Source organism: Mustela nivalis, assembly GCF_964662115.1.
Source record: "Mustela nivalis genome assembly, chromosome: 5".
Taxonomy (NCBI): domain Eukaryota; kingdom Metazoa; phylum Chordata; class Mammalia; order Carnivora; family Mustelidae; genus Mustela; species Mustela nivalis.
In genome coordinates, this window is record NC_139024.1 from 8,815,506 (window position 1) to 8,830,061 (window position 14,556).

A 14,556-nucleotide genomic window follows, 5' to 3' on the forward strand; every position below is an offset into this window, starting at 1 on the left:
GTCGTTTTTAAATATAAGTTACATGTCCCACGGCTTGACTGGCCATGGAACAGATGCCAGGTTCACAGGTCCCTAGGCAGGCTGCTTCTAAATTTGAGTTCTCTGGAATTGGGACCATCTCCCCAGAAGTTAGGGGCCAGCACTCGGTGGCTTGGTGGGTCACCGTTTGCCTGCTGCTGGACTTCAGCTAAGGAGGGCAGTAGGACTTCAGCTGGCCTTTTTTTGTCATATGTGCTAAAAGGTAACTTTGGAGTAAATGTTATCTTCCTGGGCCTGCAGGTGTCAGCACAGGAGTTGAGAAAGGAGAATCCTCTCCAGTTCAAGTTCCGGGCCAAGTTCTACCCCGAAGATGTGTCTGAGGAGCTCATCCAGGACATCACACAGAAGCTTTTCTTCCTCCAAGTGAAGGAGGGAATTCTCAGCGATGAGATTTACTGCCCTCCTGAGACGGCGGTGCTCCTGGGCTCCTATGCAGTGCAGGCCAAGTTTGGAGACTATAATAAAGAAACACATAAGTCTGGGTACCTCAGCTCTGAGCGGCTGATCCCCCAAAGGTGAGCAAGGGATGTCCGGGCCTGGATGAGAGCAGTGGTTGCATCCTTGAAGGGCATAGGTGGTGTGTGTTAGTAGAAGCGGTCGGCAAGCACAAGGGTAGGTGCTCCTCGAGGCGGGGACTGTAGCACTTTCTAATCTGCGTGCTTCGGCACGTGCCCTGGCCTTCAGTAGGCACTGACCTACCATAGCCTTCCCATCAGGCACCGATATGCCTGTATAGAGTCTGTCGTAAAGAACATAGCAGGAAAGGGGACGGAAGAGCAGCTGTGTTATATACGTAATCACATTTCTTAGCTTTCCCTGGTGTATAATGATTTGGCCTCATTAAATCTGTTTTTATTCACTAATGGTCACATAAATTAAACCCATCTTGGAAGAAGAGTCCCCTTAAAATATAAAATACCTTTTAAAAATTTTTCCAGCAAGACTAGATATGTCTTATTCTAGATCCTAATTCTCAAATTGTGAGTTGTCCAAAATGCTGCATATTAGGAAGTAGAATCACTCTTTGTGGTGGTTTTATTTGAAAGAAAACTCAAGGTTTGCAGGTGGGTGGTGGCCTGCTGCTTGCCTCTTCTGCTGGCCATTTGTGGTGACTGTCCTGTGCCTTCTTTGCAATTCAGAGTCATGGACCAGCACAAGCTCACCAGGGACCAGTGGGAGGACCGGATCCAGGTGTGGCACGCCGAGCACCGAGGGATGCTCAAGTGAGTGCTGGCTGGCTGGCTGGCTCCTGCCTCTCCACACGGTTGCCTTGGCATTGAGGCCAGATAGGGTCCTCGGGGTGGTTGGCTTCTGGAGCCACTGCCATGGGCTTTAGCCCCAGTGTGGCGAGAGCAGTGAAAGGGAATTGTTGCTCGGAAGAGTTTTCTTAAAGCCAAGGGTACGTTCCTGGGGGTAAGAAGCAGTTTAAGCCTCAGGGGCTAAAGCCTCCCTTGCTTTTTCTAGAGGAGAAAAGGTCTTGCATCTGAAGTAATTCTGTTTTAGTCAGGGGGCAGGGGCATTGTTCACAATGGGAAAAAATCGATCCCAAGTGAGAAACACTTGCTATTAAAGAAGCAGGAAGGAAGCGTGAAGGAGGAACGATGTGACATGTGGCTGTTGGGTGTGAGAAATGGCCAGATTCTCTGTTGGCCTAGACCCCTCAGCTGGGGCATCAGCAGCAGCAGTTCCGCGCATTTTCCCCAGCCTCAGCAGTTCTTCTACAGTTTAGCATCCTTAGGCTCTCGTCTGTCCCGAGCACCTTTTGGGGAAGGAAAGTGCTCAAGGCCTAAGTGGTGGCTGCTGATGACATGGACAGTGGGAGTTCCTGCAGCAGCATGTGGGCAAGGGAAAGACTGCTTCCAGGACAGTCTGGAAGGAAAATCGGAGTCCAGAGAAACCAGCGTGAGTCAGCTCAGCTCTCAGCAGGTCTGAAGTACATCAGTGGTCAGGGCCCAGGAACTCTCAGGGTCTGGTTGTGAATGGCCACCAGAGGAACAGCAGCGAAGCCAGCTGTTGGCCAACATACCAGAGCTGCCTGTGGGGCTGTATCCTCTGGGGCCACCAGAGTGGTTTTGCGGTTCAGGATCCAGCAGCACGAATAACCATGTCCCTGTTTGTTCTCCCTGCTAGAGACAGTGCCATGCTGGAGTATCTGAAGATTGCTCAGGACCTGGAAATGTATGGAATCAACTATTTTGAGATAAAAAATAAGAAAGGAACAGACCTTTGGCTTGGAGTTGATGCCCTTGGACTAAATATTTATGAGAAAGATGATAAGTAAGTTGAACTTTATAATTTGTGTCAGTGGGTGAGGTGTTGGGGTTGGAAACGAGAGAAACGGCAACTGTCGACACAGTTTATTTGTAAGTATTTCCCTGGTGGTTTACCAGTCCAGTGTGTGATTCTTTAAGGGCTTTTCGACTGTAAAGTGGCCACAAGGTGTGCACTGTTCTCTCCTGTCACCATAGCCTGTCCACCAGCACGGTGCCAAGTGCTGACCCACGACCCCACAGAGCAGAGCTGCAGGAAGGCCTCCTCTGGCCTCCCACTGAGGTCCTGCCACCAGCCGCCGTGGGCACCGGCACACCACAGATACCACCCAGGCAGTCCTCGCCAGGCTGGTGGCTTAAAGTTTGTGCTAATCCAACCAAGAATAGTTACAGTGCTATCAGAGCCCTTAAGATGAATCTGTAAACAGTGGCTTATGTACAGACAATTTAGCTAAATCCTCTGACCCTATGAGAGGTGTCTAATGGCCACATGTTAGTTGTGTGTGTGCTGAGTAAGGTCTGTGGGAGCAGTAGAGAGCAAGCCAGGCCCTCCTCCCTTCTGGCTGCTTTCGGCTGTCCCTGTGCTTACAAACGCTGTGAGTGTGCCTGTTCGCTGCCGGCGAGCTAGATGCACAGGGAACAGATCATTCTTGTTTGGTGAGAGCAAGTTTTCCATGGTGGTTCCTGTGCCTTTGAGTGTTGGGTCTCCTACATTTCCTCCCCCTCCCCTCCTTTCCGATGTGCTCTCAGACTTGCAAGAACCCTCTCTCTGGCCTTCCCGAAGGGGGTGCCCCTACTTGGCAGCAGACGCTGTCACACGAACAGTCTGCCTTCAGTCTCAGTCACATGTCTTCTTGGCAGAACCCAGAGTACAGACACCTTTCACTTGGGTGGGACAGGGGCTGGTGTCAGGCCTTCCTAGACCCTCTAGTTAGGGCCAGAATTGGGTGGGAGAGAATCTCTCTCCTGGAAGACCTGGTCCCAGTCAGGGAAGACTGCAGAGAATCCCAGGCACTCCTCTGAGAACCTAGTCATGAGTGTCAAGGACTCTTGGTTTGCTATTTCCCCGTGTGAGCTGCACCCAGTGTTGTAGAGAAGCACGAACAGTTGGGGAGACTCAGGAAACCAGCGGCCCCTCTGTCAGAGCCCAGTGGCTGGTCAGCAGGCTATGCCTAAAGTGAGAATGCGGTACCCTCGTGGGAATAGACGTGGGAAACTGCCTCTGTCTCAGAACTCCGTTCTTGAATGACCGGATTTTGTAACATGGCCGTGGCCAGAGCTGTCTAAACAGGTTTTTCCAGCTACGGGAAACCGCCATAGCCAGGAACTTGCTGATGTCAGTTTGTAACTATCACCAGCCCACATAAATGTTAATTTTTTCCAAGTGAAAATTTGAGTGCTGTGGTCCATTCAGTCTCTTCCTGCTATCTTCCTATTTCCCCAGTTTGCCAGTGAAACTGGTAATCTTCTCAAAGGGGTCTTCTCCCCCAAGAAAACACTGGGGCATAGGGTTTTCCTGCCTCACTTCCTGCCTCCTCCCCGCCCCTGAAGGCATCCTTCTTTTCAGTTAGGAAGAAAGACTTAACCACACATTCAGTCAGTAGGCCTGAGTTCTCCTTTCTAGCAAATATTGACAACTTCGTCACCAGTGTAAGCAGGAGGTGGACTCGAGTATGAGGAGAGCTGGGGTGACTCCGAGCTGTGTTGAGTGTTGGACACGACCCTCAGCAGAGCATTTGTGGAGTGCTGTTCAAGGGAGAAATTGGATCTATTGAGTGAGTAAGTTGGGCGATAAGGAACTTAGCGCACCTGCGAATAAACAAATGGACCTTTATTATTCTGTTTCAGAATCAAATATATCCTCGTTGGGAAAGATCTCTTGAGGTCCCTTTTCACAGGATACATAACCAGTGAGTGGGAGCACGTGGGACTGAAAACATTTGTCTTTTTCTGTCTATAAACCCGTAGATGAGAAAAGGAGGAAACTTAGAGGGGGAGGAAATAGGCAGACCCCTTCCCTGTGCGCCATCATCAGCTTAGAAACAGAGCGTTCAGATTAGCTGTGTTACTTGGCATCATCATATCAACACCAACAAAGACAAAACAGTGAGAGGAACCCGCCCTTGTCCCCAAGTTCTTCAGACCTGTGAGAGCACTCCTTCCCTCCTAGGGCTCGCACCTCCCACACTGCTGAGTCCCCCAGTCTTCCTGGTCCTCCCGGAGGCTGGAGCCTGGGCCCGGGTGGTGCACTCGGGCTCCAGCAGGTAACCTGACGTGCCCTTGAAGGGAGAAGATAACTGGAGAAGGCTGCAGACAAGCTGGGGCCAGAGCAAGGGCCAGTGTCTTTTTCCCTTGAATTTCTCACTCAAGAGTTGAAAATCACCTCCTCTGATTACAGTTGTAGCTTTACTACATATGTAATAAGCCAGTCAGGATGGTGGCTGTTAGAGAACTCTGTATAGCACAGTAGTGGTAATGGGAGGTACGTACTCTGACATACGTGTAGTATATATAGTATCACATGTGTCTGGTAGATACTTGAACATCACATAAGCCAGTCATTTTCTTTTTTTTTTTCTAAGATTTTATTTACTTGACAGAGTAGGCGCACGAGCAAGGGAGGCAGCACATAGAGAGAGAAGCAGACTCCCCACTGAGCAGGGAACCCAGTGGGGACCATGACCTGAGCAGAAGGCAGATGCTTAACTGACTGAGCCACCCAGGCGTCTCAATAAGCCAGTCGTTTAAAGTCACTGCTTCTAGTTTCTGAGGTCACACTCCTGGGCAGAATGCACCTTCCAGCGGCCTCCCTTGTGTGTGTGACCACGCCGTGCAGAGTTAGTGGTTACCGAGCTGGACGAGAGGGGAGCAGAAGACAGTCTTTCAGTTCGTATGAGTTTTCTTGTATCAGATACGCCAGGACCACCCTTGTCCATTCCTTCTCTCTTTTCTGACCTTTGTGACCCTAACTTGAATGTGAAACAGAATTTTCAAAAACCAAAAAAAAAACCCCTCCTAGTCTCTTACAGAGACTGTGTCAGAGACTCCGTAGTCCACCGAGAGTAGGAACTTCAGAAGTTCACCTCGGACTGGCAGAGAAGAGTTTGGCCTCTGCGTGTTTGGGTGTGCGTGAGGCGGGGGAGCAGCCTGGTGCTGGGCTCAACGCGGCCGGCGCAGGCAGGAGGGGCGAGTTCCTTGAGAGGCTGCCTTGCAGAGCCGTGGACTCCGACAAGTGTCTTTGCTTCTGTTGAATGGTGTAGGCAGAGCCATCTGCTTGGCCCACAGGGAGCTCTACCCATCCCACTACCCCAGACCTTTTTTTGGGGGGGGGGTTTGAAAAATTTCAAGATTCTATCCTTGGCGTTTTGCTACTTTTTTCGTCTCTCCCCTGTTGCATGTCGCTATATCCTCTGGCCCTCTCTTTCAGACCGGTTTCAAAATAAATTGCAGACATCTGTATACTGTCCCCAAAATGCATATTATTTGCAAGGGCTCAGTATACCTTGTTTGTCTTTGGATGTAAAATTTAAGTACAGTGAAGTGCATACTTTGTTCAGTGTTCTCTTGCTGAGTGTAGATAGACACAGCCTGCAACATGCAGACTCTGGTCAAGATCTTAAAGAACATTATCGTCACCCCCAGCTGCAAACGTTGAATTTAAATTTTTAGCAGCCATGTATTTTTTCACTTTGAAATCATTTCAGACTTTTAAAATGTTCCAGAAGTATTAAGTACAGAGAATTCCCATCTGTCCTACACCCAACTTGGGTCTGTGTAATGTTTTCTCATAGTTAGAGTTGAGTTTTCCTGTTCGGGCCAGAGGCCCAACAGGAGTCTGCCATTCACTCCCAGGGCCCCTCCTAAGGCCATATGTGATACCAGAACATCTTACTCCGGGTGGTGCTAACTTTGGTTGCTGGTCAAGGCGCTCTCCACTAGACTGCTTTGTGCAGTTCCTGTCTTTGCCTTTGTAGTCGATAAGTGTATTTAGGTATTATTATTTTTTAATTTAATTTTATTTTTTCAGTGTTCCAAGATTCATTATGTACCACACCCAGTGTCCATGCAGTACATGCCCTCCTTAATACCCACCCCCAGACTCACCCCTCCCTTCACCCCCTCCCCCCCAGAACCCTGTTTGTTTCTCAGTCCACAGTCTCTCAGGCTTCGTCCCCTCCTCTAATTCCAATTCACTTTTCTTTTACTTCTAATGTTCTCCAGGTTATTCCTTATGCTCCACAAGTAAGTGAAACCATATGATAATCGACTCTCTCTGTTTAACTTTGATAAGTGTATTTAAAGAGACACTCTGAAGCTGTGGAAATATCTTGGTTCTCACATCCATTCAGCAGTCTTACATAAAACAATTACTACTCTGGTTTTTGAGAAGCGGTGATTTTTTTAAAAAAAAAAAAATCTATTTTACATGTATCCATCTACTGAACACAGCCAATTTCTCTTCATTTATTCAGTTATTTAGATCAGCATGGACTGATGGATACTTTATTCTATGGGCTATAATCTATTACTTTTATTATTTTGTTCAAATTTTTGAGTTTGCCTTGAGGGTCCCTCTCAAGTTGGATCCTAAGCCCTTTTGCTATGATCCCATTATTTTTTGAGCACTTCTTTACTGGAATCCACTGTTTCTCTAAAGAGCTCTGGTCCCATTTATTGGAGAATCCCACTTTTTAAAAAAATGTGTGGCCTTTGGTCCTGCGTTCATGCTTCTGAATGGCTCTAAATTGTCGTCTGAGCCTCCTGGCGTTTTGAGAGTTGGGGATCAGCTGTGCTGGCGACTGCAGAGCCGAGAAGTGAGTAGAAAAGTGCCCTTGTGCTGTGGGGGCAGGTGCCGGAAGCAGCGAGCAGACGGCCACCTGCTGTCGCTCTCTCGGCTGTCCCACGTGGGGACCCGGGGTAAAGGCGAGAGGCATTAGGGGCACCTGAGTTCCTTTCCAGTGCCCAGAGGCCTGCAAACACAGTGGCCTCCGATCAGTGGCAAAGCAAACTCCCTGCCTGTTTGGCTGTGAAGCATGTTGGCCACATGTGTCTCAGCAGGCATTGGTGACCCTGACCCTGTAGGACAGAGCCGTAGAGGCTCGTGCCAGAAAGGATTGGCACTTAAAACCACAACCTGGCCGGTGCCATGGCATCGTTCCCCGGGGATGCAGAACTACTGTGTCCTCGAAGAGCCGCCTGTGGGGCTTGGCCTTCAGAAGCCACCCTCCCTACTTGACCTGGCTTGGGTTGTCACAGTAAGACCTATGCTGCCCATCAGTTTTTAATTAAATATGTTGGTAGGGCAGGAGGTTCTGCTTATTTTCTAAATTTAAAGTTTTTATGGTCTGTGGGAAGGGTTGGGTTTTGATGGCAGTGGCTTTGAGTAATGGCTTGAGGGTCTGTCATTACTTCTAGAATGGTGTCCGTGAGTAAATTTTGGAGGTGTAGGAGATGAAGAACACGGTGGGAGTTGTGAAGTTAAGTAGAGCAGTATGGTCTTGAAATTATAGGGTGAACTTTCTTGAGGATGCCAAAGAGCCAGAGTTTCAGCCAGTAGTGGGCAGGACCGGGGCTTTCCTCAGGGGCGAGTAGTCCTAGTGTTGTCTCTGCAGTCAGAGGATGACACAGGAGGGTCTCTGGCCAGCCGGGGGAGCAGGCCACACATCACTGAATGAGACCCAGAAGAGTGGAATCCATACCAAGCCCTCCGCTCCTCAAGGACATCGAACAGTTGCAAATATATGCACACCCAGTATCAGGTCATCTAAATACAGTAAACGGACCCTAGCAGATGTGAGGGGGAAGTAGACTATAGTAGATAAGAGGAGAGGACTGTATTCCCCCCACTGCCAGCAGTGGACAGATCAGCCCAGCAGAAAATGAGCATGGCAGGTGCTGGACGGAACCACACCAGGGGCTTTTCTGTTTCTGTTGGTGAGCCCCCGCTCTGACTAGAGCATGCCTGGAATACCTAAGACGTGATCTGTGCATCGGAAAGCTTACCTGCCTGGTCTTCAAAGAGCAAATAAGAAAGAGAACAAAGTGAACAGTTCGTGTAGCAAAAGAGATGCGGGTTGAGAAGGGACAAGGCTATGGAAGGAGGCTGAGCTGTTCTGGAGGGTGCAGGTTTGTGGTGGGGAGGGAGGAGGAGAGAGCTCTTCAGGTAGGGAGGGCCTGTGAGAATCGGGGTGTCAGGAAGCTGAGGCCAGGTTAGAAGGCTCTTGGATGCTAAGTTGAGGCCCCTGGGTTTCATCTTTGGGAACCTAGGAAGGGGACTGGCACTTTGGAAGAGGGGAATAGGTTGACTACAAGGGAAATGAGTCAGACCAATGACTAGAAGTGGAGTTCTGGGGACAAGGAACCAGTTAGGCTCTAGGAGATGGCTGTGTGAGCTGTCGCAGGGTGAAGGGGTGTGCTGGCTCAGGGATTGGAGTTGACTTTGAGATTACTGGCTGAGGTGGACTAGACACAGGGAAATGCCCAGGGTTGCGAAGACTTAGTATAAATGAACTTGTGGAGATTGCCTCGAGCTTGGACCTGACCTTACCAAGCATAGGTAGGACCTCTGGTAATGTTGTATATTATATATATTGTGCTTCCTGGGCTACCTTTATATTTTTTCAAATTAAAATAAAAATATTAAGAACAGCTTTGCAATCCAAGCACAAATCTAACTATCCCCCCCCCTTTTTTTTAACCTCAGGTTGACCCCAAAGATTGGCTTTCCATGGAGTGAAATCAGGAACATCTCATTCAATGACAAAAAGTTTGTCATTAAGCCCATCGACAAGAAGGCACCTGTAAGTTTTTGTGGATTCCAGGCGAGGACTTAGAGTTTCTCATTCTTAACAGCCAGATGTGTTTTCAGGATAACAGATTTCTCTGTATGACAAACACTTGTGTGTGTGCATGGGTTTGGGGGGGGGGGGTTGTTAAAGGAATTGTCAGCAGGTTACACTGAAGGTCAAAGACCCCCTGAAGTAGAGATACATGCTGGCCCAGGTGTCCCTCAATCGCTAGCTGACTGTCCCCTGAGCTTTCAAGTGGTATTTATTCCTTATGAAGGAAAGGGCAGTTCTGAGTCATTGACCTTCGCCAGATGATAAGCATCTCCTGAAATACTGCATTTCTAGGCTTCTGAAATGTTGGTTTTCCGGTGGAAAACCAGCCTGCCTCTAGAGGGTGTACTGGGGGTGTGGGGGGCTCACACCTGTCTCCCTGGAAGCTAGTTGGGGCACTCATGATTGCTACAAGCCTCAAGGGCCAGCATTAGCTTTCAGAGCTGTCTGCAGCTTACCCATGTTAGGAAAAGTCAGACCTGTCTCTGGAGCATTTCTGGTCCACGTGGTCCTTCGTGCCTCACCTCCTTTCTCTTCCACAAACGTGCACGCCTGCTTTCCTCTGACCCCCTTCTGGCCCCCCAGCCCCCTTTCCGCAGGCGCCTTCTCCTTGCAGGGAGGTAGCTGCTCACAATGCGGCTGTTGGGGGAGTCGGCCTGGGAGGGCTTTGCTGGAAACGAGATTTCAGTTCCTGGAGTTTGAAGAATATAGACTGTGAACCAGTAAAGGCAAGCAAAGACTGGAGTGTTACAGAAATTACATTTCAGTTTTATGTATTCTGCTGACATTTAAATTTTCAGCTGATGGCTCAGAAAATCTGAGACATGCAGACGTACATACCCACTGTAGTGTGACGGAATGGGTGAGGATTTCATCTTCTAATCGGAAATCTGATCCTTTAAAAAAAAAAAAATGGCTTTTGAAGAATTCTCTCTTCCTCCTTAGACTGCTGCGATTTTTCCCAGAATCATAGATTGGAGAGGACTTGATGTCTTGGTTACAGTGTGGGGCTTAGAGAGGCCAGGCATGGGCTGTGGTCCAGACCGGGGCCGTCTGGAGCCTTCTGGGGCTGGGATCTGCAGGGTGATGGATACCCCGTGTGGAACAGCGAGTGGCTTTATTGTCCAACTGCTACTCCCCACAGGCCGCTTAGTCCAACGTAAGTGAAAACCAGAACTCCTGAAGCGGTTCATGAAAGTATTTTCTCCTTTATTGAAAATGTTTCCTGCTGTTTGTAAACTCTTGACTCCTGCTCCATGGGTAGTTGCGTAGTTGCTGACAGTTAAAGCAGCATTTAATACAGACTCTCCAGCTCCATGGAAACAGGCCGCATTCACATTCAGCACCATAGCCCGGGGGTCATCGTGTACCCATGTTAACGTGGGCCGTGAGATCAAGGCAGTCAGAACGAGAAGATCCTGAGGGCCATGGCTTGGCTGCTGTCTGCTCACAGGGTAGTGCTCGTTTTTTGGAACTTTTTTTAGACATGTGACTGACAAGCTAGCAGACTGGACTGGACTGGGCTATTTAAAGATTAAGTTGCGAGTGTGTTTTGGCATAAGTTTAACTTATGAAAAGCTGCAGAGTGTTTCCTAATCTTGAAATTCTAAGCAAAAGCAATTGTAATGCTTCTGGTTGAATTAGTTGAGCATACTTTTACTATATACTAGTTTTATGTGGAGCCGTTGATTAAAGAAAAAACAAGGAGAGAGAAGCTTGTGTCGGTTGTGTACTGTGAGTCAGGGCCGTGTTCTAGGACTGTGTGCACAGCAGCAACGGAGCGGGCTTCCTGCCCTCGTGGAGCCTGCCTGCTGCTCGGAGAGGTGCGTGAGCACAGGGAAGGAGCTCTCTGGCCAGGAATCCTGTGGTGCAGCTGTGTCTCACCACCGATGAGGATGAGATGGGGGCAAGGTTGGGGGCCAGTGTGGCTATTCCAGATGGTTGGGTCGGGACGGCCTGACCAAGGCTGCAGACTCGACACTGTCAGACTTCTTTCATGAGGGTGGGGATTCCACAGGAGAAGATGGTTTAGGGAACAAGTCCCCGTTCGCCTGTGCACCTCACCAGCCTCGCCCTGCTTCCTTCTTCTGTGGCACTGCCTGCCTTCAGCCCCTGCACTTGGGGCAGCAGAACATCCCATTTCCAAGTTTAAACTTGCCCTGGAAAATGGACAGGGAAACCCCAGAGGTTCGAGTTGACTCATGGGTGAGGCTCGGTATTCCTTTTCTCAAGCTGACTTGGGGGGGCACCCCTGGTCCCGGGCAGTTTCCATAGCAAGCTCACAACTGAGCCATTGTCCTGTCACGCTCCCAATGACCAGGCATTTCCTGTAGAAATGCCAGTTTCTCCTCCTGCCAGCTTGGATACTGCAGAGATGGGACCTGAAACATGGTGAATGTTCAAAGCCTGCCCGGTAGTCCTGTGTGGGGCCCAAACCAGCTCTGTATCCTTCAGAAAAGGCCTTTTGTTCCTGTGGTCTCATGGAAGAGGGAGAAGGCTCGTGGGCAGCTACCTGTTCAACGGCTTGTGAAAACTGCCCTTTGCCTGGGAGCAGCTCTGCCCTCAGCCAAGGGGGAGCCCTGGGCTCGGGCCTTCTGGGGGAGTGTTCTAGAGGCTTCTGAGCTGGTGTTCAACAATTTTATGGCTACTTTTCTTTCTTCTCTTGTATTGTTAGGAATTTGGATTTATTTCCTTGAGCTTTCCTTTTGCCTCAAGTTTGTTTTTAGGATGCCTCTCTCTGCCAGAGTTTAGAAAGCTGCCCACATTTCATCAGTGTTGTGGTTTTGCATTAGGAAGCGTGGGCTCGTTACTTGAATTTGGAAATCCTTAAATAAATACTGGTTTCAGTTTTTGTTTTTAACTTGAATCCAGAAACTAGCCTCCTTCAAAGGCAGCCCAGGAAGTGTCCTCTGTCTCCTGCTCTCGCTGTCCCCAGCCATGTGCAGGCCTTGTCTTGGCAGTGATGCTACTTGCAGTGTCTGTCCTTTGATGGTTTTTAACTGACCTTGTTCTGAGAAGGAGTTGGTGCTAATCAGTGTTCCTTTGCAATACCAAGGGGCATTGCAAAGGTCATCACCTGCCTGGGGAGCATGTCTGTGTGGCCATCACAGAGGTAGGGATGATGCTTCTCTCAACTCTGCAGACTCTGCACATGCTCCTTGGAAACCCGATGACTTGATAACAAGTGTGCCAAAGCACCATCCAGGAACTCTGGGCTCTCAGGGTCAACAGTACAGCCTTTCCAGCGTTTCTGGAACTGACAAAAAAACCGAGAAGCTATGTCGGGCCTTCTGGGACGTGTTGGTTAGCTCCCTGGTGTGTCCCTCCCTTCTGGTTTCAGAAGTCACTGCGGAACACATCACACTGTTCCTTGTTTCAGCCACCGTTCCCCATTCCAGAGGTCAAAATCTGGATGCTAGGGGGCCCCAAGCTGAGAAGAGAAAGGGGGAAAAGAAGAGTAAGCAGACTGGCATTTTAAAATAACTTTTTTTTTTTTTTTAAAGATTTTCTTTCTTTATTTGAGAGAAAGAGTGAGAGAAAGTATGAGAGGGGAGAAGGTCAGAGGGAGAAGCAGACTGCCCATGGAGCTGGGAGCCCGGTGCGGGACTCGATCCCGGGACTCCAGGATCATGACCTGAGCTGAAGGCAGTTTCTTGACCAACTGAGCCACCCAGGCACCCTTTAAAATAACTTTTTTTTTAACAAGAGTTTCTAAACCTTCTTCCCCCCCATCCCCTGCATTAATGGCAGCAGTAGCAAGAACTAGGAGGCAGGGTCGTGCGCCGTGCCTGTCCCACATCGCAGACTTCTGCAGTCATAGTCCTGTTGTTCTCAGATACCTCATTATGTTCTTTCCAAGAAGGCTCTTCCCCTAGCAGTTCTGTCAGGCGGGCAGCGGTCCGTGAGCGAGCCTCTGCGTACCAGGCACCCCCCGTCCTGCCCGAGCCCATTCTAAGTCCTGACAAACAGTATCTGGGCTAATCCTCTGAACAGTCTTGTTAGGTTACTGTCCACCCCACCACGCAGCTCGAGGTGTCCGGACTCAGAGGAAGTGAGTCACTCGAGGTCCCAGGCTCTGACGTGGCATGCTGTGTAAACGCCAGCACCCAGTAAATCCAGGCCGTTGGTTGGGTTCCCAGGGATATGGGGGGGAATGACCCAGCCTTGCTGTCGGGGGAGCTGCCCAACCAATGGAAGACAGACCAAAACAAGTCAGTTCGGGGAAGTGCTCGCACCCCCACCGAGTGCACGGCCGCAGGAGGTGTGCCAGTCAACCCGGGAGGAGGGCTCTGCGGACAGGAAATGACGCATCCGTGCCGTCTCCGCAGGGGCGGTGTCCTTGGGTCTGTGGGGCTGGACGGGACAGCCCAAGTAGCAGGGCTGCTGGGAGCAAGTAAATTTGTGGGCACGAAGGTGCAGTTTTAGGTGAGCAGAAGGCAGAATGGGGCTGCCGGGCCCGAGCTCTCCACCCGTGCCCGGCCCTGGCATCTGTATCTGGGCTGGAGCTAGCCGGGCTGGCATCAGGCGTCATGTAGTGACCCTACGGATGCACTGGGGGCCGCATGGGGGCCAAGGGTTAAGGCTGAGGAGACCAGACACTCCAGTAGAAGTTGCTGCGTTGCAGGCAGGACGGGGGGACGGTGGCTGAAGACGGGGTGACTCTGGGCCTCGGTCCCGGTTCTCCCAAGGCCATGAGACCTCTTGCCCTGGAGAGGCCTCACCGCCCAGCCAGAGAGGCGGCTTCAGGGTGTGTGTGCATGCACAGCCACAAGGACACACAGTTGCTCTCTTTGTCCCAGAGAATCCAAATCCCACGGCACCAGGAACTTTCTGTCCGGTCACTTGTAGTCAGTGACTTTTCCTTGAAGTCCCTTTCTGGCCCCATACTCTGCTACATTGGTCCTTTTGGAAAAGGTCATCTAGAACTTCGTGAAGTCGGGTTTGGCAGGAGAAAGCCAGAGTCCGCCTTGTTCTCTTGTGCAGGACTTTGTGTTCTACGCCCCCCGCCTGCGCATTAACAAGCGGATCCTCCAGCTCTGCATGGGGAACCACGAGCTGTACATGCGTCGCAGGAAGCCTGACACCATCGAGGTGCAGCAGATGAAGGCCCAGGCCCGAGAGGAGAAGCACCAGAAGCAGCTGGAGCGGTGAGCAGGGCAGAGGCCAGCAGGACATCCGGCCCGTCGGGCAGCATCTGTGGGGCCCACACGGCTCCCCTTCAGAGGAGCCGGGGAACATCACCTAACAGACACTGGGGGAGCATCGGGGGACCGGGGCCTTCGGGAGTTCCTGTGTGGGCCTGAGGGTCCACCCCAGGAGCTGCCTTGCTGGGCCAGGCAGTGGCAGAGCCCAGGAGGGGAGTGCCCAGCGTTGCTGCTGCTGCCTCCTGGGGCCTGGACTGTGTTGAC

At 50.5% G+C, this 14,556-nt stretch overlaps 1 protein-coding gene across 1 annotated transcript in view; it reads left to right on the forward strand.

The window, feature by feature from the left end:
• EZR (ezrin) overlaps nucleotides 1-14,556 on the forward strand; it is a 49,909-nt gene that overhangs the window by 30,702 nt on the left and 4,651 nt on the right. Inside the window, exons 5-9 of the mRNA XM_082729542.1 lie at nucleotides 280-554; nucleotides 1,179-1,262; nucleotides 2,170-2,316; nucleotides 9,013-9,109; nucleotides 14,132-14,295. Of these exons, the coding sequence (XP_082585668.1) occupies nucleotides 280-554; nucleotides 1,179-1,262; nucleotides 2,170-2,316; nucleotides 9,013-9,109; nucleotides 14,132-14,295 (767 nt within the window). The remainder of the gene's footprint in view (nucleotides 1-279; nucleotides 555-1,178; nucleotides 1,263-2,169; nucleotides 2,317-9,012; nucleotides 9,110-14,131; nucleotides 14,296-14,556) is intronic.